Source organism: Natator depressus, chromosome 2 (assembly GCF_965152275.1).
Source record: "Natator depressus isolate rNatDep1 chromosome 2, rNatDep2.hap1, whole genome shotgun sequence".
NCBI lineage: Eukaryota > Metazoa > Chordata > Testudines > Cheloniidae > Natator > Natator depressus.
The window spans coordinates 169,744,669-169,768,438 of record NC_134235.1 but is presented as its reverse complement, the minus strand read 5'-3'; the positions used below and the strand labels follow the sequence as shown (position 1 = coordinate 169,768,438).

General features: G+C 43.3%; 1 protein-coding gene and 1 long non-coding RNA gene across 8 annotated transcripts in view; one reads left to right on the top strand and one right to left on the bottom strand.

Moving 5' to 3' along the window:
- Positions 1-23,770, bottom strand: part of TPK1 (thiamin pyrophosphokinase 1) — a 568,487-nt gene that overhangs the window by 475,013 nt on the left and 69,704 nt on the right. Inside the window, exons 1-3 of one of the 7 annotated variants that reach the window (XM_074945276.1) lie at positions 11,944-12,296; positions 11,131-11,190; positions 8,557-8,612 (exon numbers count right to left, since the gene is read on the bottom strand). The exons of 1 other annotated variant lie outside the window; for it this stretch is intronic. In XM_074945276.1, the coding sequence (XP_074801377.1) occupies positions 8,557-8,612; positions 11,131-11,190; positions 11,944-12,291 (464 nt within the window). In that variant the 5' untranslated portion in view covers positions 12,292-12,296. Of the gene's footprint in view, positions 1-8,556; positions 8,613-11,130; positions 11,191-11,341; positions 11,506-11,943; positions 12,297-23,770 lie in introns of those variants that run through there. 5 more of the 7 variants (XM_074945277.1, XM_074945274.1, XM_074945278.1 and 2 more) reach the window with 5 other exon arrangements.
- Positions 11,642-23,770, top strand: part of LOC141982849 (uncharacterized) — a 31,728-nt gene continuing 19,599 nt past the window's right edge. The window contains exon 1 of the long non-coding RNA XR_012638232.1: positions 11,642-11,741. This is a non-coding gene — a long non-coding RNA (uncharacterized LOC141982849). The remainder of the gene's footprint in view (positions 11,742-23,770) is intronic.

The following is a 23,770-nucleotide window of genomic DNA, read 5'->3' as shown; positions in this document are numbered from 1 at the left end:
GCTGAAAACAGATCACAAATACAAGTATAGGGTTTTGGGGGCAGTGGGAGGAATAGAGGGTTTTGTAATTTTTGGAACCCAAGACTTCCAAGCCTGGACCAGTCACCTAGTATAGTTTTTCCTGTGCAACAATTTACCACGTGTTCCTACTTCATATTCAGCTTCTACTTTATTCAGACTGGGTTCGTATTTGCAAACAGGCAATTTCTTATATTGTTTTCCATATTCGGAGATCAAGCCTAAATGTGGACTTGTATCTGAAACCTGTATGCAGTTTGTTTATGATTTGACAATAAGGCTGCTGTGAAACCACAAAATATATATCTTTAAAAACTCATTGTGGAGGGTACCACCAGGACTAAGGAAGGAAGACAATACTCTTCTGAAAGCACATTTGCTTCAAAGACTCCTGGTCCTTTCAGCAGAACCTGTTATGTTACTGTTATGAGCTGGGTAAAATATTTTTATGGGTTAACTTAAAACCTTGTTAAAAACTGTGTGTGAACGTGACCTCCATTTAAGACAGTGGTAAGAGATATTTAAAGGGTCACATCTAAAACAGGCACAATGAAGTCTGCCCAGAAACTAGCAACGTGTGAGAAAAGGGTTTCCCTTGGCGTTTTTCTGATCAGGAGGGTGTGTAGAAAAAGTATAGCTTGGGGAGATGGGGGGGCAGACAAGAAACTGAGAAAGACTCAGAGGCAGGAAGAAAGTCAGCACAAGGCCCAAGCAATAGCCTGTAAGAAGGGGGAGGCCCTGGAGAAGCCTAGTGGACAGTTTTGGGTCTAGTGCTGGCTAAAGAGGCTTAGGGCTATAAGAAGCGGTCATATTTTGTGGTTCCGCCTGCGTTTAGAGAAGCAGGACTTTGTACATTCGTTGTAAATAAATAAGATTACATCATAGACAATACCAGACTCCATTACCAATTTCTACTCCCAACTGGACCATCCCTGAACTTTGACTAGCCACTTAGAACATAAGAATGGCCATCCTGGGTCAGACTAAAAGGTCCATCTAGCCAAGTATCCTGTCTTCTGTGGCCAGTGCTTCAGAGGGAATGAACAGAACAGGTGAGCATCAAGCGATCCATCCCCTGTCACCCATTCCCAGTTTCTAGCAACTTACCTTTACCCATTTGAGCTATAGGATGACGAATACAAATGTTCTTGCCCCACCTAACCCCATTTTTTGAAAAAGATTAACATAAAGAAACAGTTTCTATTCACTTGTTTGAATGGTAAAATTCTCATATAATTCAACTGTCAATTAAAAACATTGTTATTCACAGGTTATATCACTTCCATGTATAGCAGTGGTTCTCAACCTATTCACCATTGTGGGCAGCATCCAATACTACCTGTATGGCCCTGAAGAGGTCATATGGGCCGCATCTGTGTGCTGACTGGGCCGCAGGTTGAGAACCACTGATGCAATATTAGCAATATTGCTGAGTAAGTGGACCTAGCAAATCCTACTACCCAAAGATTCCAAGTACTAATCAGGTGCAGGCCTGCCTGTCTTTTCTCTGTCAGAAAATAGTTTACCCCGGATTATACACAACATTAAGCTATGGGTTGAGGGGTGTTCTCTCCTGTGGCTTGTTTGTGACATACAGGTGACCTTGCTTTAACAGAACAAAGCTCTAGTTTCAAATGGAGAGGGCGGGAAAGGGGCGGGAAAGGATGCAAAGGGTTACCTGCAATAAATGGACATTTCAGCTTTACAGGCAGTTACCTGGCGATATTCCTTTAAAGCTGAAACAGCTTTGGCTCATTTAACTGGAGACAATGTGATTCCAGACATCAGTGAAATAACTATATCATCAACTATAACCATATAAACTTAAGTTTTAAGAGGTACTTAAAATAATCATCTTGATAAAACCACAAAGCCCATTCAAGTTGATGAAAAGGGTAAAGAGAGTTACACTTACAGACAGAAGGTGAGATACAGTTGATGGTGTAAGCAGAAATGCCTCTTGATGCCCAATATTAGGGAAACCGTTCTAGGGGCATAAGCCATTTCTAATAATCATCGTCTTTTTGTTACTTCCTCTTCTGAAGGAATCAAATCCGAGCCCCAACTCCACCCCAGGAACTGGTGTGGTTCTGATGCACAATAGGTATGGAGAATAGGATATAAGGGAGACAGCCCCCACAAATGTCTCACACTCCCCACATGATGTGAGAAATAGTTTCACGGAGCTCTCTGTGGGCCAGGATACAGAGAGCAAGGTAAGAGGATTTTCTGCTATGCAGAGCCTTCCCCTCTGCAGAAGAGCAATAAGGAAGTGTCCACCAGGGAGCTACCTTGCTGGTGGACTTGGGCAATGGAGGATGTGTCTCTCTCTTTCATCCACCTTCTCTGGCAGAAGTTATAAAATGACAAAAGCTGTATCGGGGCCCCCTTAGAACTAAATAAAGTCAACGTTTATGCTGTAGATGAAAGGGCTTTTGTACATCAAAAAAGTTAAGTTTGAATTACACGTGGGAACAAACAGAAATCCAGTGTAGACTATGGCATACAGTGCTCCACGTTAGCAATATTGCTGAGTAAGTGGACCTAGCAAACCCTACTACCCAAAGATTCCAAGTACTAATCAGGTGCAGGCCTGTTTAAAGCATACAGCAGCACACCAATGTTAAGGAGACAAAGGCACGGTATGGAGCTCTCAAAGTCCACTGTAGTTAAAGTTTAGTTAAACTAGTCTCACTGCAGAACCCACAAAGGGCAACCTAGGCACAACACCAACATCACCAACCCACACGCAAAGGTTATAAACAAACCATAGGAGGGAAACAAAGGGTGGTACGCTGTAGAAGGCATTAGATCTTTTAAACAAAGAAAACAGAGCTGCTTTTAAAATGAATTCACAAACTGTAATGTAACAAACTGTTATGAGCCCTGTGCATTTGCTGTATCACACTTGAACGACTATGTACACAATCTACCCCACGCCAACAGCTGTGCTGCAGAATCTAAGTTTTCATTTTTAAAAAAATACCTAGGCCCCCTAGTTGCAAAAATAACTTTCCAAGTGTGAAACAAATGTAAATCAATGAAATATTGTCTGCAGAAACAGAATGCCTCAGAAAAAAAGCTAGAGAGCCACTGAGTACTTTCCCCCTCCCATTCATTGCAATGGAGCATTAACCGATGCCTGCTGCTGACATTTTAAATATCACCATTTGCTATGCCTTCACTGCCAAAATAAATGTGTTTTCCACGACAGGATGACTAACGCACCTTAGCTATCCTGCTGCAAAATCCTAGTGGAGACAAAGCACTGTAGTTTTACATTGAGATGAACTAGCTAAGGCCCACTGTATGAGTGGGAGGGCAGATGTGGGGGAAGGGGAGATGGTACAAAAATATCGGAAGGACAGAACAGGTCGTACTGGTGAGGGAGTGGCACTACATGCGAAAGGAAGCGTAGAATCAAATGAAGTAAAAATCTTAAATGAACCAAACTGTACCACTGAGTCTCTATGGATAGTAATGCCATGCTCTAATAAGAAGAATATAGCAGTAGGGATGTATTACCCACCACCAGACCAGGATGATGATAGTGACTGTGAAATGCTCAGGAAGATTAGAGAAGCCATTAAAATAAAAAACTCAATAATAATGGGGGATTTCAACTATCCCTATATCGACTGGGTACGTGTCACCTCAGGACAGGATGCAAAGATAAAGTTTCTTGACACCTTAAATGACTGCTTCTTGGAGCAGCTAATCCTGGAACCCAAAGAGGAGAGACAATTCTTGATTTAGTCCTTATTGGAACACAGGATCTGGTCCAAGAGGTGAATATAGCTGGACCGCTTGGTAATAGTGACCATAATATAATTTAATTTAACATCCCTGTGGCGGGGAAAACACCACAGCAGCCCAACACTATAGCATTTAACTTCAGAAAGGGGAACTACACAAAAATGAGGAGGTTAGTTAAACAGAAACTAAAAAGGTACAGAGCAAAAAGTGAAATCCCTGGAAGCTGCATGGAAACTTTTTAAAGAAACCATAACAGAGGCTCAACTTAAATGTATACCCCCAAATTAAAAAACATTGCAAGAGAACCAAAAAAGTGCCACCATGGCTAAACAACAAAGTAAAAGAAGCAGTGAGAGGCAAAAAGGCATCCTTTAAAAAGTGGAAGTTAAATCCTAGTGAGGAAAATAGAAAGAAGCATAAACACTGGCAAGTGAAGTATAAATATATAATTAGGAAGGCCCAAAAAAGAATTTGAAGAACAGCTAGTCAAAGACTCAAAAAGTAATAGCAAAAAAAAAAAATTGTAAGTACATCAGAAGCAGGAAGCCTGCTAAACAACCAGTGGGGCCGCTGGACAATCGAGGTGCTAAAGGAGCACTGAAGGACGATAAGGCCATTGCAGAGAAACTAAATTAATTCTTTGCATCCATCTTCACAGCTGAGAATGTGAGGGAGATTCCCAAACATGAGCCATTCTTTTTAGGTGTCAGATCTGAGGAACTGTCCCAGACTGAGGTATCATTAGATGAGGTTTTGAAATAAACTGATAAACTAAACAGTAATAAGTCATCAGGACCAGATGGTATTCACCCAAGAGTTCTGAAGGAACTCAGATGTGAAATTGCAGAACTACTAACTGTAGTCTATAACCTATCATTTAAATCAGCTTCTGTACCAAATGAGTGGAGGATAGCTAATGTGAAGCCAAGTTTTAAAAAGGGCTCCTGAGGTGATCCCAGCAATTACAGGACGGTAAGCCTGACTTCAGTACTGGGCAAACTGGTTGAAACTATAGTAGGGAACAAAATTGTCAGACACATAGATTAACATAATTTGGTGGGGAAGAGTCATCATGGCTATTGTAAAGGGAAATCATGCCTCGCCAATCTGCTAGAATTCTTTGAGGGGGTCAACAAGCATGTGAGCAAAGGGGATCCAGCGGATATAGTGTACTTAGATTTTCAGAAAGCCTTTGACAAGGTCCCTCACCAAAGACTCTTAAACATGGGATGAGAGGGAAGGTCCTCTCACAGATTGGTAACTGGTTAAAAGATAGGAAACAAAGGGTAGGAATAAATGGTCAGTTTTCAGAATGGAGAGAGGTAAATAGTGGTGTCCCGCAGGGGACTGTACTGGGCCTAGTCCTATTCAACATATTAATAAATGATCCGGGAAAAGGGGTAAACAGTGAGGTGGCAAAATCTGTAGATGATACAAAACTATTCAAGATAGCTAAATCCCAGGCAGACTGCGAAGAGCGAGAGAAGGATCTCACAAATCTGGATGACTGGGCAACAAAATGGCAGATGAAATTCCATGTTGATAAATGCAAACATTGGAAAACATAATCCCAAGTATACATATAAAATTATCTAAATTAGCTGTTACCACTCAAGAAAGAGATCTTGGAGTCATTGCGGATAGTTCTCTGAAAACGTCCATTCAATGTGCAGCGCAGTAAAAAAAGCGAACAGAATACTGAGAATCATTAAGAAAGGGACAGATAATAAGACAGAAAATATCATATTGCCTCTTTCTAAATCCATTGTACACCCACATCTTGAATAGTGTGTGCAGATATGGTTGCCCCATCTCAAAAAAGATATATCTGAATTGGAAAAGGTTCAGAAAAAGGCAACAAAAATTATTAGGAGTATCCAACGGCTTCCATATGAGAAAAGACTGGGACTTTTCAGCTTGGAAAAGAGACAACTAATGGGGGATATAACTGAGGTCTATAAAATCATGACTGGTGTGAAGAAAGTAAATAAGGAAGTGTTATTTACTCCTTCTCATAAACACAAGAACTAGGGGTCACCAAATGAAATTAATAGGCAGCAGATTTAAAAACAAACAAAAGGGAATATTTCTTCACACAACACACAGTCATCTTGTGGAACTCTTTGCCAGAGGATGTTGTGAAGGCCAAGACTATAACAGGGTTCAAAAAAGAACTAGATAAATATATGGAGGATAGGTCCATCAATGGCTATTAGCCAGGATGGCCAGGGATGGTGTCCCTAGCATCTGTTTGCCAGAAGCTGGAAATTGGTGACAGGGAACGGATCATTTGATGATTACTTGTTCCATTCATTCCCTCTGGGGCACCTGGCATTGGTCACTGTCGGAAGACAGGATACTGGGCTAGATGGACCTTTGGTTTGACCCAGTATGGCCTTTCTTATGTAGCTAGGTCAGGTCAGTGCTTTGTGACAGAAACCACAGAGATCATATCTCTATTAGGATTTTACAGTGGGAAAACCATCATATGTTAGTTATCTAACTGTAAAAACACCACCACCTTTTTGGCAGTGAAAATACAGCCATGGTTAACAATTTCATTGCAGATCACTTTATCACAAACATCCAGTTAATGAGCTTATCCATTGCTGTTAGGTGGTTATTTAGATAACATGAAAGAAGGAATCTACTCTACGAGTAGCGAGGTAAGACTTTAAGCCCTACCAGGAAACTCGAACGCCAACTTTACTTCTGCCCACCAGAAGTGCAGAAGAGGACATGCATCCTCTTTCCATTTCCAAAAAGTTCAACGATCCTCTTGGGTCCCAAAAATCAAACGCCTCCATCACTTTTCCAGTTATCAAAAGTTGTCAACTACCTCACAGCCACATGTCATATCCTCCAGCTCCTCCATTCCTTTCCTGTACTGCTCTTACAATGCATACAACTACACTGCAATAAAAATTAAAATTTGGATGAAACACAAAAATCTGAATTTACTATGAAAATAACTAATCCAAGGCGCACCGTACTGATTGTGTTACTCACTTCAATAATTAAATGAATAACAACTTCCCTTTTTAACTTACCTATAGCTGTCCTAGAATTTAGCACTAGGGTGCCACATAGAGCAGGAATCTTGGTCGTCGAACACAGGCCCAAAAAGAACATGGGGCTTTGGCATGGACCTATCACTCACTGAAATTCATAATCTACAAGTCATATACAGTAATGAATCCCATTGCAGTTTCATTTTACAGAGAAAAAATATTTTTCCCAGGCTTTGTAGACTTCAGTCCTGCTCTTAAGCTCTACTTCACTATCCATTTTAAACGGCATTAAGCAAATTAACACTGTTTTGAAGCACATAGCACAGTTTCTGTCCACCCCTCTGCAATTTTAAATTGTGCTCCAGCTTTTTTATTGAATTGTCTTCAGAGCTTGTGAGGTTTGACTACAATGGTTTTGAAGAGCAGTTCTCAAACCTTTGGTACTTGGGCCACAATCAGGTGCTATGTGTGTTGATTTAAAATTACTGCCAAAATAAGAACCCACTATAACTACACTGATTAAAATTACAAAAGTTGGCACAGCAAGTATTTTTGGGCCAATGAATTCAAAATGGGGTACCTGAAGTCTGGCTCCTAAGCCCATATTTATTTTATTCTGTTCCATACAGGATCTTCTACAGTCATCATCATGGTAGTATCTCAGCACCTTCTAGAAGTGCATTAAACCACATAACTAACATCAGCCACATGTAGTTCCTTCTCTCTCTCTCATCCTCTCCCCAGGGTTATGCTACTGTGAATACAGTAAAAAGAACAGGAGTACTTGTGGCACCTTAGAGACTAACAAATTTATTTGAGCATAAGCTTTCGTGAGTTTTTCCACTGAATGCATCCGATTAAGTGAGCTGTAGCTCATGAAAGCTTATGCTCAAATAAATGTGTTAGTCTCTAAGGTGTCACAAGTACTCCTTTTCTTTTTGCGGATACAGACTAACACGGCTGCTACTCTGAAACCTGTGAATATAGTGTAGTGTTTTGTTTTGGCTGGGTGGTATTATAATATATGCTGCTGTGTGTTTATATGCTGGTGAAGACAAGGTCAAAGGAGTAAGCCTTGCACTTGGCACAGAAGATGGAGGTTTGCTATGCTTCAAAGTTCCTGCAGAAGTTCATTCTACATTCTTGACCAGATCTCAAGAAAGTGCAATCTCTTGCACAGACAGGGTTTACCCTATTTAGGCACCCTGATTTTCAGAGATGCTGAGCACTAACATATCCCACTACAGCCAATAGGAGTGGTGGGAAAACTGGACACTTAATCAGGTACCTAAATATTAATTTAGGAGCCTAGTTTTAGATACACAGTTTGCAAATCTTGGCTTTGAGTTCCAGAAATTGTACACCAGGGTCGTGAAGTTTCAGAACCATTGGGTTAGCACACTGAGGCTTGTGTCAGGAATGGTAATGTGGACATGCTACATTGGTATAGAATTATATCAGTGAAAGTATTGAAAACCAAAGCAACTTTTGCTAGTGAGGACAAGACTTTATCTGTGGTATCTAGGTGTATCTTACCATACACTACCATGTAAAATTGACTACTGCATACAGATACCTACACACAGCAACTGTTTTACAAAATAAATGGTGACAAATACCCACTCTTCTACTGTATAGATAGATAGCGTTAAATCCCGTAGGGTTTTTTTGATGCACCAAATAACATTTTTACTGTGTAGCTATGTTTTAGAAATCAGATTATGGTGCAACTAGAAAAAGATAATCAATGAACTCTCCAAACACCACTCACCTGTCTAACCAAGACCAACAGTGCCCAAAATAAATGCCGCTTATGCTGTCCAGTATCTGTTTTTATTAAGAATAGTTCATGTAAATCTTTCCTTTTTAGTAACTTTAAACCGTCCTTGAATTGGATCAAGAAGGAAAAACTTGTAAAGTTATAAAGCCAAACATAAAAAAATTCTGGGGAAAAGTTTAAATATATTGACAGAGAAAATGCTTTGTTTTAAGATTTTGAAACAGATTAATAGATTTATTAAACTCAAAAAGATGACAATTTTTTAGAATTCTTATTTTCCAATATATCTGCTTGTTGGTATTATATATATACACACACACACAAAGATTATATACACTCACCCCTCCCATCCATCTACCCCATGGTGGCTTAAATGAATGCGCCTTGTCATAACCACTCTCAGCAAAGCCAAAGCATCATAATAAAGAATTCAGTCCCCTTTACCAAAGCAACTCTTTTCAGCAATATTATTTAATATTTATATTACAATAGCACTCCCAAGGATCCAGTTATGATGAGAGATAGTCTCAGGCACTGCACACAATGGGGTCCTGATCTATGACTAGGGCTCTTATGTGCTATGATAATACCAATAATAATTAATAATAATACTGTACAAGCATATATGAAGACACAGTCCCTGCCACAAAGAGCATAGAGGTTACTTTTGTACTTTCACTTTTTATATATTATACACACACGGGGTAAGGAGATATTTAATAATGTATTTTCAAAATTGCAAAACATGCCACAACAACAACATAAGAGTGGAAAATCAAACCAAAAAAGGAGATTCAGCTTACAGAATTGGTGAGGACACATTTGTGGCTTCAGAGCAGGTACCAGGCAAGATCTTCACCTAGCATATCCCAAGGATCCACTAAGATATTAGAATATGTATCCAAAGATCCCCAGCCAGAGGCCGGTCTTCTCATCAGCTTTAGGCCTTGTCTACATGAGAAAATTTCACCAACTAAACTAAAGGTGGTATTTTAAACTGATTTAGTTAAACCAGTGCAAATTCCTGTGTAAACACTCCTATTACAGTTTAAATCATTTATCTTATTTCCATTTAGGGTATGTCTACACCAGGGGTGGGCAAACAACAGCCCGCGGGCCGGATTTGGCCCCTCAGGGCTTTGAATCCGGCCCGCGGGACTGCCCCCCATGGCATCGTGGGCCCTGCCCTGCTCTCAGAAGCGGCTGGCACCATGTCCCTGGGGCCCCGGGGGAGGAGGGGGCGGGCACAGGGCTTCATATGTTGCCCTTGCCTCCAGGCACCGCCCCCTGCAGCTCCCATTGTCCAGGAACGGGGAACCGCGGCCAATGGGAGCTTCGGGGAAGGTACCTGGAGGCGTGGCAAGGGCAACGCGCAGAGCCCTGTGCCCCCCTGCTCCCTCAGGGGCCGCGCAGGGATGTCGGGCCAGCCGCTTCCTGGAGCGGCACGGCGTGGGGCCAGGGCAGGGAGGCAGGGAGACTACCCTGGCCCCGGTGTGTGCTGCTGCCACCCCAGAGCCGCTTTAGGTAAGCAGCGCCAGGCTGGAGCCTGAACCCCACCCCTCAACTCCCTGCCCTAATCCCCCTGCCACATCCCGCACCTCTCCTGCACCCCAACCCTCTGCCCTAAGCCCCCTGCTGCACCCTGCACCCCCATGCACCCATCTCCCTGCCCTGAGCCACCTGTCGCACCCACACCCCTCCTGCACCCCTGCCCTGAACCCCCTCCTCGTACTCCCCGGCGCGTACTTCAGGAGGTGAAGGCCGCTTTGCCGCCCGCCCCCTTTCCTGAGCCCCCTCATACATCCCGCACCGCTCCTCTGCCCCAATCCCTTGTCCTGAGCCCGTTCCTGCACACCGCACGCCCTCCCACACTCCGCACTCCCTCCCGCACCCCGACCCCCTGCCCTGCATACAATTTCCCCACCCAGATGTGGCCCTCGGCCCAAAAAGTTTGCCCACCCCTGGTCTACACTTACGTTTTATAGCGCTCTAACTTGCTGGCTCAGGGGTGTGAAAAATCACCCCCCTCAGCGCAGCAAGTCTGAGCGCCTTAAAGCGCTAGTGTGGACAGGCTCTGAGTGATGGGGAGCTAATCCCCTCGTGGAGGTGGATTACCAGAAGTACTGGAAGAGCTGTCTCCCAGTGCTTGCAGCCAACCACACTCGCACTTCAAAGCACTGCTGTGGGAGCATTCAGTTTAAATTAAACTGAAATAGGCCAATCTTAAACCAAAATAGGAGTGCATACACAGGCACTAGCACCAATTTAACTCTCTGTTTAAAACATTTTTAAATTAAACTTTGTACCCCAGTTCTACCACATATACCTCCTCTCTTTACCTCCTCAAGGGATGATTCCCATCACAACAACATCAAACTGGCTCTACTAGCAACAAATGAAGGGGCATGTTAGGCCTTATATTATTAACCTTTTGAAATAATAGATGATAATCGAGCTGTCCTTCAAACCAAGAACGTAATTCTTATTGTTGTGCACACAAAATATACTTATTTGCAGGGTAAAGACTCTTGAAAGAGATTTAACCAGTAAGAAGAGGTACAATACCAGTGGGAAGGAGACATTCCAGCGGAGTAAACACACGCTCCATAGCTTATTAACTTTCTGCTTTTAAAAAACAAAAACACAGAAAACGGTGGGTTAAAAAGATTCCAAGCTCTTGCAAACCTCAGCTGTCAATTAAACCTCGCTTATTTTACTGGCATATTCTTGAAAAAGCACAGTTCAAGTTTACTCTAAGCAGAGGAAATTTACAGACCAATATTTGTTTTCCAAAGAAATAAACAAAGCTTTAAAAGCGTTTTCGGCTGAGCTGCGGGTAACTTGCAGCACGCAGGGCGAGCCCGTTTCAATGGGAGAGAGGGAATTAAGCCACAGGCACATTGGGCTCTTGCCAAAACCTGATACATTTCGCCACACGGCGCCAGAGCTTAAAGCCGACGCAGAGCGAGCAGGAGCTGGGAAGGAGGAACCAGGAGCATCCTCTGTTTGCTGAGCTGAAACAGCTGCTTTTAGCTGCAAACTCGGCTAGTAAACTGGGAGGGGGGGCTCCACGTTTAGATCTGAAAGGCAGGAGAGGAGGAGGCAGAGGTGTGGCGAGGGGGGCGACGTTCTCCCCTAGGAGCCTGTACCCCACTGTGGGGGGAGGAGAGGAATGGGTAGGTCACTCCCCCCCCCCCAACCCCCAGGGAAGCAAAGGGTGACAAGAGGCGCCTGGGAGGCAGCAGTAATAGCGGGGGCTGCGGAGCACGTGGGTTTCAGCCTAGGAAGCAGCAGCAGGCGCAGCTGACCGTGCAGCGCCCCCTGCAGCAGGCGCGCGCAGAAGGGCGGGCTGGGAGCGGGGCGCTCGCGCCGGGGTACCTGAGACTCCGTTGCCTGCGGCTGCTGCGGGGGCCTGGCGCTGGGGCGGGCGCGTGCAGGTGCCTGGGCGGGGGAAAAGCGAGGAGAAGGGAAGGGGAGGAACGGCGATGGCATCGATTCCGGCACGGATCCGTTGCTCCGCGATCGATTTAGAACGGCAGCAGCAGCCGGAAGAGCGAGCGGGAGAGTGGCCAGCCCAGCCCAGGCCGCGAGCGGGAGGATGCGTGCAGGGGGCAGGGAGTGAGACTGCAGATGTCCTCGCAGGCTGAGCACCTTTCTCTGCTGCTGCGGACTCCAGTGGGAGCGGCAGGTGCCCAGCCCCTGCGAGATAATTCCCGGGCTGTGCATTTTAGATGCCTGACTGCAGGCACTCACCCACCTCTGAGACTTTTGTTCCCCCACCCCCCGGCTAAGCTGTAAAGAGAGAGAGAGAGAGATGGCAGCTCTTTTTATTTATGCTCTCTCCTCTTGCATGAACGCGTTACTAACCCCGCACGCACACATCATGATGGTTTTAGCACAGTGTTATGTTACGTTTCTCGTTGATTGGGCATTTTGTGCGCGTACAGTGCCTGGGGCTCCCTAGACCATGTGGAGTGATTTCTTGGCCATTTGGGGGCACTAGGAATTTGCACTGGCTTGTAAATGTTATATTTTTGTTTTTGCGGGGAGGGAAGAATGGGAGACTTATCTTTCAAGGGAAAATATTAAGCTCCACAATCAAGCTGTAAAGAAAGACAGCAAAAGGACAACAGCTGCAAAAAGAACAGGGGTGCTTTAATAGCAAAGGCAACTCAGATTTTCTTGCATCATCTATAATAGTGTAGGATAAAACCCCTGAGAACAGCATGCTGAAGAGTGTGGCAGTGATCCAGTTCTGCTCTCTGTAAAATCAAGTTAGAGCATCTTTCCACCACAACCCCTGCCAACAAACAAAAAGTCATAGAAGAAATAGGTGCAGAAAAAGGGTTGCAAATCATACAGAAAAGCTGTTGCTGATGTTTGAATATTTCATATTTTTTTAGTTAGTGTCATTACTGGATGTGTGTAACAAAAAACAACTTGGTAAGAGAAAATTGTGGGAGAGCCCATTAGGTTTTTATTTCTCTTGAACTAGATTTGGGCAGAGTGATATTTTGAGGGGGGAAGAAAGTTTATTAAATAAAGCTGGGGGACTGCAAAGAACAGTTTTAAAAGCATTGCATTAAGATGTGAGGAAGTACAGTTCTGGGATAACAGATTGCAAGATCTCTGGGACAAAAACTGTCTGAGTTTGATTCTGCAAACACTATACGCTATATAATATAAGGCATGGTCCATTGACTTCAATCTAAGTACTTATATTGCTCTCATCACTGTAGTATTTGAATGTTACAGTCATTAATGGACTTATTTCTTCAGAATATCCCTGTGAGACAGGAAAGTACTACCTCCATTTTAGAGATTGGGATCAGAGGCACTGGGTAGATTAAGTGACCTGCCCAAGGTCACACAAGAGGGCTGTGGCTGAGCTGAGAATTTATCTCAGATCTAAAGTCCCAATTGAGTGCTTTATCCCACTAGGGAGGCCATCCTAACCTATTAGGACTGTTTAGGGTGGTATACTCTTTGGGCCTGATCTAAAGTGCATGGAAGTGTATGAAGGGCTTTCACTGATTTTGATGGGCTTTGGCTTAGGGCTTATAGCCAGTAGTAAGTCTGTGTTTAATAAAGAGCCTGACTGTGCACAGGCTTACAGGTCATCAGTGCTTAAATTAATAACAATGTTGTAGGTCTGTGTTGCTCTGAGATGTAAAGCTGAATATATTAAGATAACTTCAGATGTGTACGTGTTGGTATAACAAGTGATTATATAATGGCTAATGCTAATAAAAATCAATTTAAAATCTAAAGGTGGTTTAAAAAAACACTTTCCTTTGTAGTAACTTTTCCAAACAAATGGAGGTGTTCTATGAAGCAAATGAGAGAAACCATCATGCTTAATTACAAAAAAACTACCAACACGTGTTAGAAACATTCTGGTTTAGGATTCTTTGTATGATTGTGCAGTCAACCTACAAATAATAACTATCATCCTAAACTATTAAAACTAAAATAATCTGGGGCCTAAGGTTGCAATTCTATAACTGGACTCCTGCATCTGCGTGGAAGTCAGTTGTCTTCAGGGGGATTCTGTGCAGGCATAAAGGAGCACCAATTGCAGGATCAGAGCCTGGATTACTGTATCCTTTCTGAGATTTACTTTTTTCAATGCTTTTGGCTTGGATCATGAAACGACTTCACATGAAAGGTTTTGGTCCTAGTCAGTTTCACTTTCTAGTTTCCCTGCACTCACAATACAGAAAGATGATCTTTAAATCTAAATAAGCATATTTTCATTTATATTTAAGAAAGTCATGGAAACTGTTTCCATTTAAGATTGGGTTTTGTAAATATATGCAAAATATATAATAACAGAAAAACAAACGGCATGAGGCCTAAAGTATCTGACAATGTCTCTTTAAATTTAACTTTTAAAAGGTTCTGGATGGTTTTGTCATTGCTCTTTGAGGCCCTGAAAATATGGCTTTTAGTTGCCATCTTTTAGATCGGTGTCGATTTTGCTGATATTTCAGAGCTGGTTGTCGTGTAACAAATGCCCTTTCTTATTCTATGTTACTTCTTAACATCACCTACCATCTCTTTCTTTTTTGAGTTCTCAGTGTGTTTTCCTGGGGTTCAAGTCCTGCTTTGACTGGCAGCTTCTCAGAGGAAATATAAGATTGCTGTTTTTTGGACAATTTAGAGGAATTATACTGAGCTCTGCAGTAGAGGGCAGCAAAGGAACATGGCTCAAGGAGTGAGCTGGCAGTTGCTATTTTCAAGTTTGCTAGTTGCATTTATTTCCTAGAAGAACAGAGACAATTGAAGCAATCTGGGGCTCCTGCAAACCCATTCAATGGGAACACCTTGCTCCAGGATTTAACATGCCACCTTCTCTTCCATTCAAACTCAATATTATGTTGGTTCAGGGGTCGTGTCAGAGAAGAGAAATAGGTAATAGATGCACTGGGGAAATTAAGAAAGGCAAATTAAGTGAACAGAGGTTTCCAGTTAAACTGGAGGATAATGGAGCTAATATGCCCAATATAAAGGAAACAGCATCCCAGTTCCCTAGAGATATTGAGCTCTCAGTTATGACGCAGCCAGTGCTGCGTAACACATGGACCTGAAGCATGGTCAAAAACACATTGCCCCTAGCGGTGGACCCCATTAACAGACTCCAGTGGCTTTAGGTTTGGTAACATAGGTATGTCTACACAGCAAAGAAAAACCTGTGGTTATCCCATGGCAGCCAATTCAGGCTCACAGGGCTCGGCTTGTTTCATTGCTATGTAGACTTCCGGCTCAGGCTGGAACCTGAGCTCTGGGACCCTCCCACCTACCAGGGTCCTAGAGTCTGGGCCTTAGCCCAAGCCCAGAAGTCTACACAGCACTGAAATAGCCCCGCAGCCTGAGACTCCGCAAGCCCAAATCGGTTGGTACAGGCCCACCGCGAGTTTCTCTTTGCTGTGTAGACGTACCCATTGTCTCTGGAAAAGGATGTAGCCTTTAGGGATTTTTGATCTTTCAGGTGTGTTCTCCAGCAGTTTGCAAAGACGTTAAGAATAAAGATTAAAATCTTCACACAAATTTTACTCCTCAAAGTTAGCAAGAAACTCAGGGCAGTGGTAGATGGAGTGCTCATCCTGAAGAAGTGGGGGGGGGGGGGAAAACAGATGCAGTCTGGAAGCATTTTAATGAAAGATATTAAAAAATGGTGACGGACTTACTTTACACTACACATACCAGCAAGGCCATCCCCATGACAGCCCTTAGGAACAAATCACCTCCCTATTTCAAAATTGTCTTCCCACTCTTGAGATTCTATATTTCAATCAAAGGATCGGATCTGGACAGGATTTTGGAGCATATCAACATCATTCTTTAAACAGGGTAAAGAGCAAATTTTACAGAGGCTGAGTATGCTGCTTCCCACAACATACCTGGCTCAGGGAGCAATAGAATGAATGGTAATTCATACCTTGCTACCGCAGCCTCTGTGGTGCCTCTGCTCTCATCCTCTTATTTAACATTCTCATTGTCTTTTTTCTTTCAGTTTTGCTGATAGTTTTCTCAACCATAGATCAAGTGATTCATTCTCTCCTGATGTTGCTTCTGCTTCACAAACATCTGACTCAACCTTTCTGAGAACAGTTTTCTGTCTGTCCTCAGCGGCTAATCTGTCCAGCTGATGTGAAGTGCTGGTTTGGAACAGCATGCCTTTTGGTCTCCCTCTTGTTTGTCTTTTCTGTCCCCCTTTTCACCAGTTTTCTGTCCTGTCTTTGTCCCCCTCAAGTTCTGCTCCTCTCCATTTGTCTTCCTTTACCTCTTCTACTTTCATTCCTTCTCTACTTTCCCTAGGGTGACCAGACAGCAAGTGTGAAAAATCAGGACAGGGGGTGGAAGGTAACAGGAGCCTATATAAGAAAAAAAAAATCGTGACTGTCCCTATAAAATTGGGACATCTAGTCACCCTAACTTTCCCTCCTTCACTGAGTTCTTTTTCTGTTCCTGGGAATATGTCTACACTGCATCTAGAAATGAACCTCCCCACCTGGCCCCACAGACTTGTGGTGGTGGGGCGCGCACTAGCATGCTCAAAAAGTAGCTACAACATATCCACAGCTATTTTTAGTGCAATAGCAAGAGCTGCACTACATCAAGTCTGGGAGGCTCCATCCCAGATGCAATGTAGACATACCCTGAAAGATCCAAGTGTAATGGTCAACTGCCTGCCAGCCATTGTTGTAACAAAAAGAAAAGGAGGACTTGTGACACCTTAGAGACTAACAAATTTATTTGAGCATAAGCTTTCATGAACTACAGCTCACTTCATTGGATGCATTCAGTGGAAAATACAGTGGGGAGATTTATATACATAGAGAACATGAAACAATGGGTGTTACCATACACACTGTAACGAGAGTGATCACTTAAGGGGAGCTATTACCAGCAGGAGAGTGGGGGCGGAAAAAAACCTTTTGTAGTGATAATCAAGGTGGGCCATTTCCAGCAGTTGACAAGAATGTCTGAGGAACTGGGGGGGGGGATAAACATGGGGAAATAGTTTTACTTTGTGTAATGACCCATCCACTCCCAGTCTCTATTCAAGCCTAAGTTAATTGTATCCAGTTTGCAAATTCATTCCAATTCAGCAGTCTCTCGTTGGAGTCTGTTTTTGAATTTTTTTTTGTTGTAATATTGTGACTTTTAGGTCTGTAATCAAGTGACCAGGAAAATTGAAGTGTTCTCCGACTGGTTATTGAATGTTATAATTCTTGACGTCTGATTTGTGTCCATTTATTCTTTTACGTAGAGACTGTCCAGTTTGACCAATGTACATGGCAGAGGGGCATTGCTGGCACATGATGGCATATAGCACATTGGTAGATGTGCAGGTGAACGAGCCTCTGATAGTGTGGCTGATGTGATTAGGCCTTATGATGGTGTCCCCTGAATAGATATGTGGACACAGTTGGCAATGAGCTTTGTTGCAAGGATAGGTTCCTGGGTTAGTGGTTCTGATGTGTGATGTGTGGTTGCTGGTGAGTATTTGCTTCAGGTTGGGGGGCTGTCTGTAAGCAAGGACTGGCCTGTCTCCCAAGATCTGTGAGAGTGATGGGTCGTCCTTCAGGATAGGTTGTAGATCCTTGATGATGCATTGGAGAGGTTTTAGTTGGGGGCTGAAGGTGATGGCTAGTGGCGTTCTGTTATTTTCTTTGTTGGGCCTGTCCTCTAGTAGGTGACTTCTGGGTACTCTTCTGGCTCTGTCAGTCTGTTTCTTCACTTCAGCAGGTGGGTACTGTAGTTGTAAGAATGCTTGATAGAGATCTTGTAGGTGTTTGTCTCAGTCTGAGGGGTTGGAGCAAATGCAGTTGTATCGTGGAGCTTGGCTGTAGACAATGGATCATGTGGTGTGGTCTGGATGAAAGCTGGAGGCATGTAGGTAGGAATAGCGGTCAGTACGTTTCCTTAAGTGATCACTCTCATTACAGTGTGTATGGTAACACCCATTGTTTCATGTTCTCTATGTATGTAAATCTCCACACTGTATTTTCCACTTAATGCATCCGATGAAGTAAGCTGTAGCTTACGAAAGCTTATGCTCAAATAAATTTGTTAGTCTCTAAGGTGCCACAAGTACTCCTTTTCTTTTTGCGAATACAGACTAACACAGCTGCTACTCTGGAACCTGTCATTATGCAAGGCACTGAATTTAGCCATATGGAGTGGAAATCTATCAACTTCATGAAAAAACCTCATACAGATACAGACAGACATCATCTTCCTTTCTGAATGCAAACAGATGGACATCATACCAAAAGGACTGAAGGTAAAAAATCCATTACAATTTACATACCACACAGACTATGCTGACAGCTTGTGCCACACGCTCTCATAGAAACTGCGGAACCACCTGATCAACATCCTCTACAGCAAACAGGGAAAGATTAAGAATGAGCTCTCAAAACTGGATACTCTCATAAAAAACCAACCTTCCACACAAACTTCCTCGTGGCTGGACTTTACAAAAACTAGACAAGCCATTTACAACACACACTTTGCTTCTCTACAAAAGAAAAAGGACACTAATCTATCTAAACTACTACATGCCACAAGGGGCCACAACAGTGGTTTCCTTAACCCACCCAGCAATATTGTTAATCTATCCAACTATACTCTTAGCCCAGCAGAAGAATCTGTCCTATCTCAGGGCCTCTCCTTCTGCCCCTCCACCCCCACGAACGTGATACAGTTCTGTGGTGACCTAGAATCCTATTTTCGACGTCTCCGACTCAAGGAATATTTCCAACACGCCTCTGAACAACATACTAACCCACAGAGACCTTCCTACCAAGACTACAAAAAGAAGGATTCTGGGTGGACTCCTCCTGAAGGTCGAAACAACAGACTGGACTTCTACATAGAGTGCTTCCGCTGATGTGCATGGGCTGAAATTGTGGAAAAGCAGCATCACTTGCCCCATAACCTCAGCAGTGCAGAACACAATGCCATCCACAGCCTCAGAAACAACTCTGACATCATAATCAAAAAGACTGACAAAGGAGGTGCTGTCGTCATCATGAATAGGTCGGAATATGAACAAGAGGCTGCTAGGCCCCTCTCCAACACCACTTTCTACAAGCCATTACCCTCTGATCCCACTGAGGGTTACCAAAAGAAACTACAGCATTTGCTCAAGAAATTCCCTGAAAAAGCACAAGAACAAATCCACACAGACACACCCCTGGAACCCCGACCTGGGGTATTCTATCTGCTACCCAAGATCCATAAACCTGGAAATCCTGGACGCCCCATCATCTCAGGCATTGGCATCCTGACAGCAGGATTGTCTGGCTATGTAGACTCCCTCCTCAGGCCCTACACTACTAGCACTCCCAGCTATCTTCGAGACACCACTGACTTCCTGAGGAAACTACAATCCATCGGTGATCTTCCTGAAAACACCATCCTGGCCACTATGGATGTAGAAGCCCTCTACGGCAACATTCCACACAAAGATGGACTACAAGCCATCAGGAACAGTATCCCCGATAATGTCACGGCAAACCTGGTGGCTGAACTTTGTGACTTTGTCCTCACCCATACTATTTCACATTTGTGGACAATGTATACCTTCAAATCAGCGGCACTGCTATGGGTACCCGCATGGCCCCACAGTATGCCAACATTTTTATGGCTGATTTAGAACAACGCTTCCTCAGCTCTCATCCCCTAATGCCCCTACTCTGCTTGCCCTACACTGATGACATCTTCATCATCTGGACCCATGGAAAAGAAGTCCTTGAGGAATTCCACCATGATTTCAACAATTTCCATCCCACCATCAACCTCAGCCTGGACCAGTCCACACAAGAGATCCATTTCCTGGACACTACGGTGCTAATAAGTCATGGTCACATAAACCACCCTATACCGGAAATCTACTGACCGCTATTCCTACGTACATGCCTCCAGCTTTCATCCAGACCACACCACACGATCCATTGTCGTCCCCCCCCCCACTCTCCTGCTGGTTATAGCTCACCTTAAGTGATCACTCTCGTTACGGTGTGTATGGTAACACCCATTGTTTCATGTTCTCTGTGTATATAAAATCTCCCCACTGTATTTTCCACTGAATGCATCCGATGAAGTGAGCTTTAGCTCATGAAAGCTTATGCTCAAATAAATTTGTTGGTCTCTAAGGTGCCACAAGTACTCCTTTTCTTTTTGCGAATACAGACTAACACGGCTGCTACTCTGAAACCTGTTGTAACAAAGAAACTGTCTCTCTTTCTAACTGCTGTGTATTGTAATGTAAGATTTATCACAAGGGAAGTGTTACAGGGGAAATCAGTCATGAGTGAGTGGGCTGAGAAAGGGACCTTTCAATCCCTTCAGCCTGTGCAAGAATTTGTAAGGAAACATACTTTATCTGCATGCTCTGCTGCAAGGAAGGGGAGGACTCATGCTATCCACTCTTCCTTCTTGCTGATTGATGGGCTTTTTGAAAAAACGATCATCCTACTTGGGTGCACCTCTTTTATCCAACGGAATCTTCAAGCTCTTTAGGAGTTAACTCAGCAGCAGCAGCAGCAGTCCCTTGATTCGAGGATGATCTCAACCACAGATTTACATTCAGAGTTAACTTTACAGAAATCAGTTCACTCAACAGTGAAATGCCATCACCTCTAGGGTGGAACCTGACAGTTATCTAACAGAGAACAGCAACAGTATCACGCAGTTCAGGACAGAAAAAAAAAGAGAAATACAGTGTCCCACTGAACACTGCAAAGGACATTTTATGTAGACAAAATGTGCAGAAAGTACCATGTGTCCTTTAATGACAACAAGCAGTCAGGCCACTGATTTTGCAGTAGCTCTGAAAAACCAAGCTTCTCCAGCAGCATCCTGCACCTTATCACTATGCTTGGACATCAGTTTAATATTCCAAAGTAAGAGCATCACCTAATGACCACCAGCACCACTTCCCACTGCACAGAGGAGGTCCTTCATTAAGTACAGACTCTGGTTAGCATAGAAGATTAACATCCCTGGTTATCATAGAAGATTTGGCAAGATTTTCTCCCCCTTTTCAACTGGACTATCAAAGCTAAAAGGTGTTTTTTTTCTACTGTTTGTGTCCTTCCACGGCCCCCAATACTCTGGAAGAGCATTGAGAGGTTGCTGCTGTGAGGCTGCTCAAGGGTGCAGTTGGTGGAGGGGTGCCTAAAAAGTAGAGGTTTGGGGGTTTTCTTTCCTTTGGTTTAGTTAGAAGGGAAGAATCTTGGGAAGGGTGTAAAGCTCTACCCTACATAAGAAAATACATTAAACGGACAATAGAATTAATATCTGATCGAGGAAGTTGATTGAGAGAAAACGTTATGGGGAGAATTCATGGACCCTTTAAAATTTCCCTGATAACTAGTCAATTCAGGCCACGGACTCAAAACATTTCCCCTTCTCTTAGTTTTGCACAGGTTTAGTGAGCTGGCATTTATAAGGAGACACTGTTTTTTTTTTTTTTTTTTTTTAAATCAGAACTGTGTTTAATTTTGGATACATAAGACTTCGGGTGGACCAATTTTGTTTATGAAAACCATCAGTTGGGCAGTTGCCACAGAATGCAGTTGCTGCATCATTAACACTGCACTTTAGTGTTACTAAAACCAATCAAACAGGAAGAGCTGCAGGACGATTAGTAAGGAGGTTCTATTTACATAGAAATGTACAGCAGCCCCAGAGGTCCTTGAGGCTTGCTGGTTGGCTAGCATGAAGAAATTTGCACTGATGCTGCCTGTGCTATTCGTATTTAGCTGAACAGAGAAATTCAGTCTTCATGGCTGTCAGTCTGACACCCCCAGCCCACTTTGAAAGTAAAAGTGAAGAATATTTTCCCCTTCTCTTCCTTTAAAATAATCCCACAGTTAAAATGGAGCTGCCTGGGAAGAGTTCATTCCAGTGTCTTTATGTAGAATAATCTGGTTAGGAATGATTAGCCCGATCAGCTGTCTGATTATCTGAACATCCCTAAATGCTTTATAATTCAAAAAGTGCAAACATCAGAAGATAAATAGGATGCTTTATTATAGATATTATATCTGTGCAACTCTCCTGTGTCAACCATTTAAATCTCCACAATTCCCTGAAACAGCATTTTGAGAGGTACAATAATTCAGAGAAGAAACACCCACAAATAGACAGTCAATCCCTGCCAGCCAAAAACTAAGTAACACAAACAGCTTTCAAGTCCATCTCCTAGATCAGTACTGGAGCCAACTTCCAAGTCATTCTGAGTCTCCTTAGCAGATAGAACCTTTCATGCAGATTAAAAAACGTTAAGTGCAATCAGTTGCTGCAGTGGTGGATTGCTCACCAAAGGTAAATCTTGTGGATTATTTTAGGTCACACAATTGAGTAGGAAAAAGCAGTGGAACATAATCCTGTGACCACTGGGTAGGTCCCTGAGCCAGAAGACCTGGGTTCTGTTCCGTGTTCTGCCACTGACTCATGCTGTGACCTTAGCAAGTCAATTAACCATTCTGTAAAATGGAGTTAATAAAGCTTACCCCACTCTTTAAAAGCAGACAAAAGCACTATATAAATGCTTATTAATGAAAGAATAAAGGGAAGTCTTAGTCTATTAGTTAATTGTATAAGAATCAGGGGGGAAAGCCATTTACTAAGGGCTAGTCTACACTAGAAGCATTACAGCAGCGCAGCTGCACCAATGCAGTTGCACCAATGCAGTTGCACCACTGTAGCACGTATGGTAAAGACACTGTATGCCAACGGGGAAAGAACTCTCCCATCAGCATAATAAAACCACCTCCACGAGAGGCAGCACCTATCTTGGCGGGAGCAGCTCTCCTGCCAACATAGCGCTATCCACACCAGCGCTTAGGTCAGTGTAACTCATGTCGCTCTAGCGAGTGGCTTATTTACACCCCTGAGTGACATACGTTATATTGACAAAACCCTAAGAGAACCAGTAATAATATTCTGTGGTAAAGATCTGTCAAGGCAACTTTCCAAAAGAAGAGGATGATATTCTTATGGATAAGTCGTATAGCTTTTAACACTATAATGCTTTTTTCACAAAACCAACTCCGGTCTACAGACGACTGGGGCCATTGTCCGCAGATGGACTTTTCGGACATGTCGTGAGAAGGCCAGAGGATGTTCCTGCAAACGCCATTCTTCAGGGGGGGCTTGTAACATCCGGGATAAAATTCCACTAGCCAAGGGGTGGAGGCAGCCCAGCAGCTGAGCCCCTATTACACGGGTTCATCAAGTCAGTTCCAGTCTTGGACTCTCAGGCTGTCAAGCCCTTGAGCAGCGAACAATTGCTACAGCCAACTGTTCAGCTAAGTGTTGAAGAAGACGACCTATGAGAAGTGTGGAAAGTGGTATATGGTGATCTCTGAGGCAGAAGATCTGGATTCGCTTCCTGATGCTGCTCAGTAGATTTGCTGTGGTTTTAGGCAAACTAGTTATGTAATCGAGCTAGGAATTGATGAGATGCCCCTTCACTGTGATGTCTAGGCACAAGAATTAAGACATAATATTCCAGAGAAATGCTGTAAAAGACTCTTTTCTGCCTATTGCTGTTACTTAAAAGGAGGGTATTCTTTTGGTTTTTTGGGTGTATAAATTTTGTCTGAGAAAAAATTGTCTCCTCAGTGCAGAAAGGCCCATGTAATGAACTGTTTTGCATTTTCCTCTTAACATCTGTCTCTGA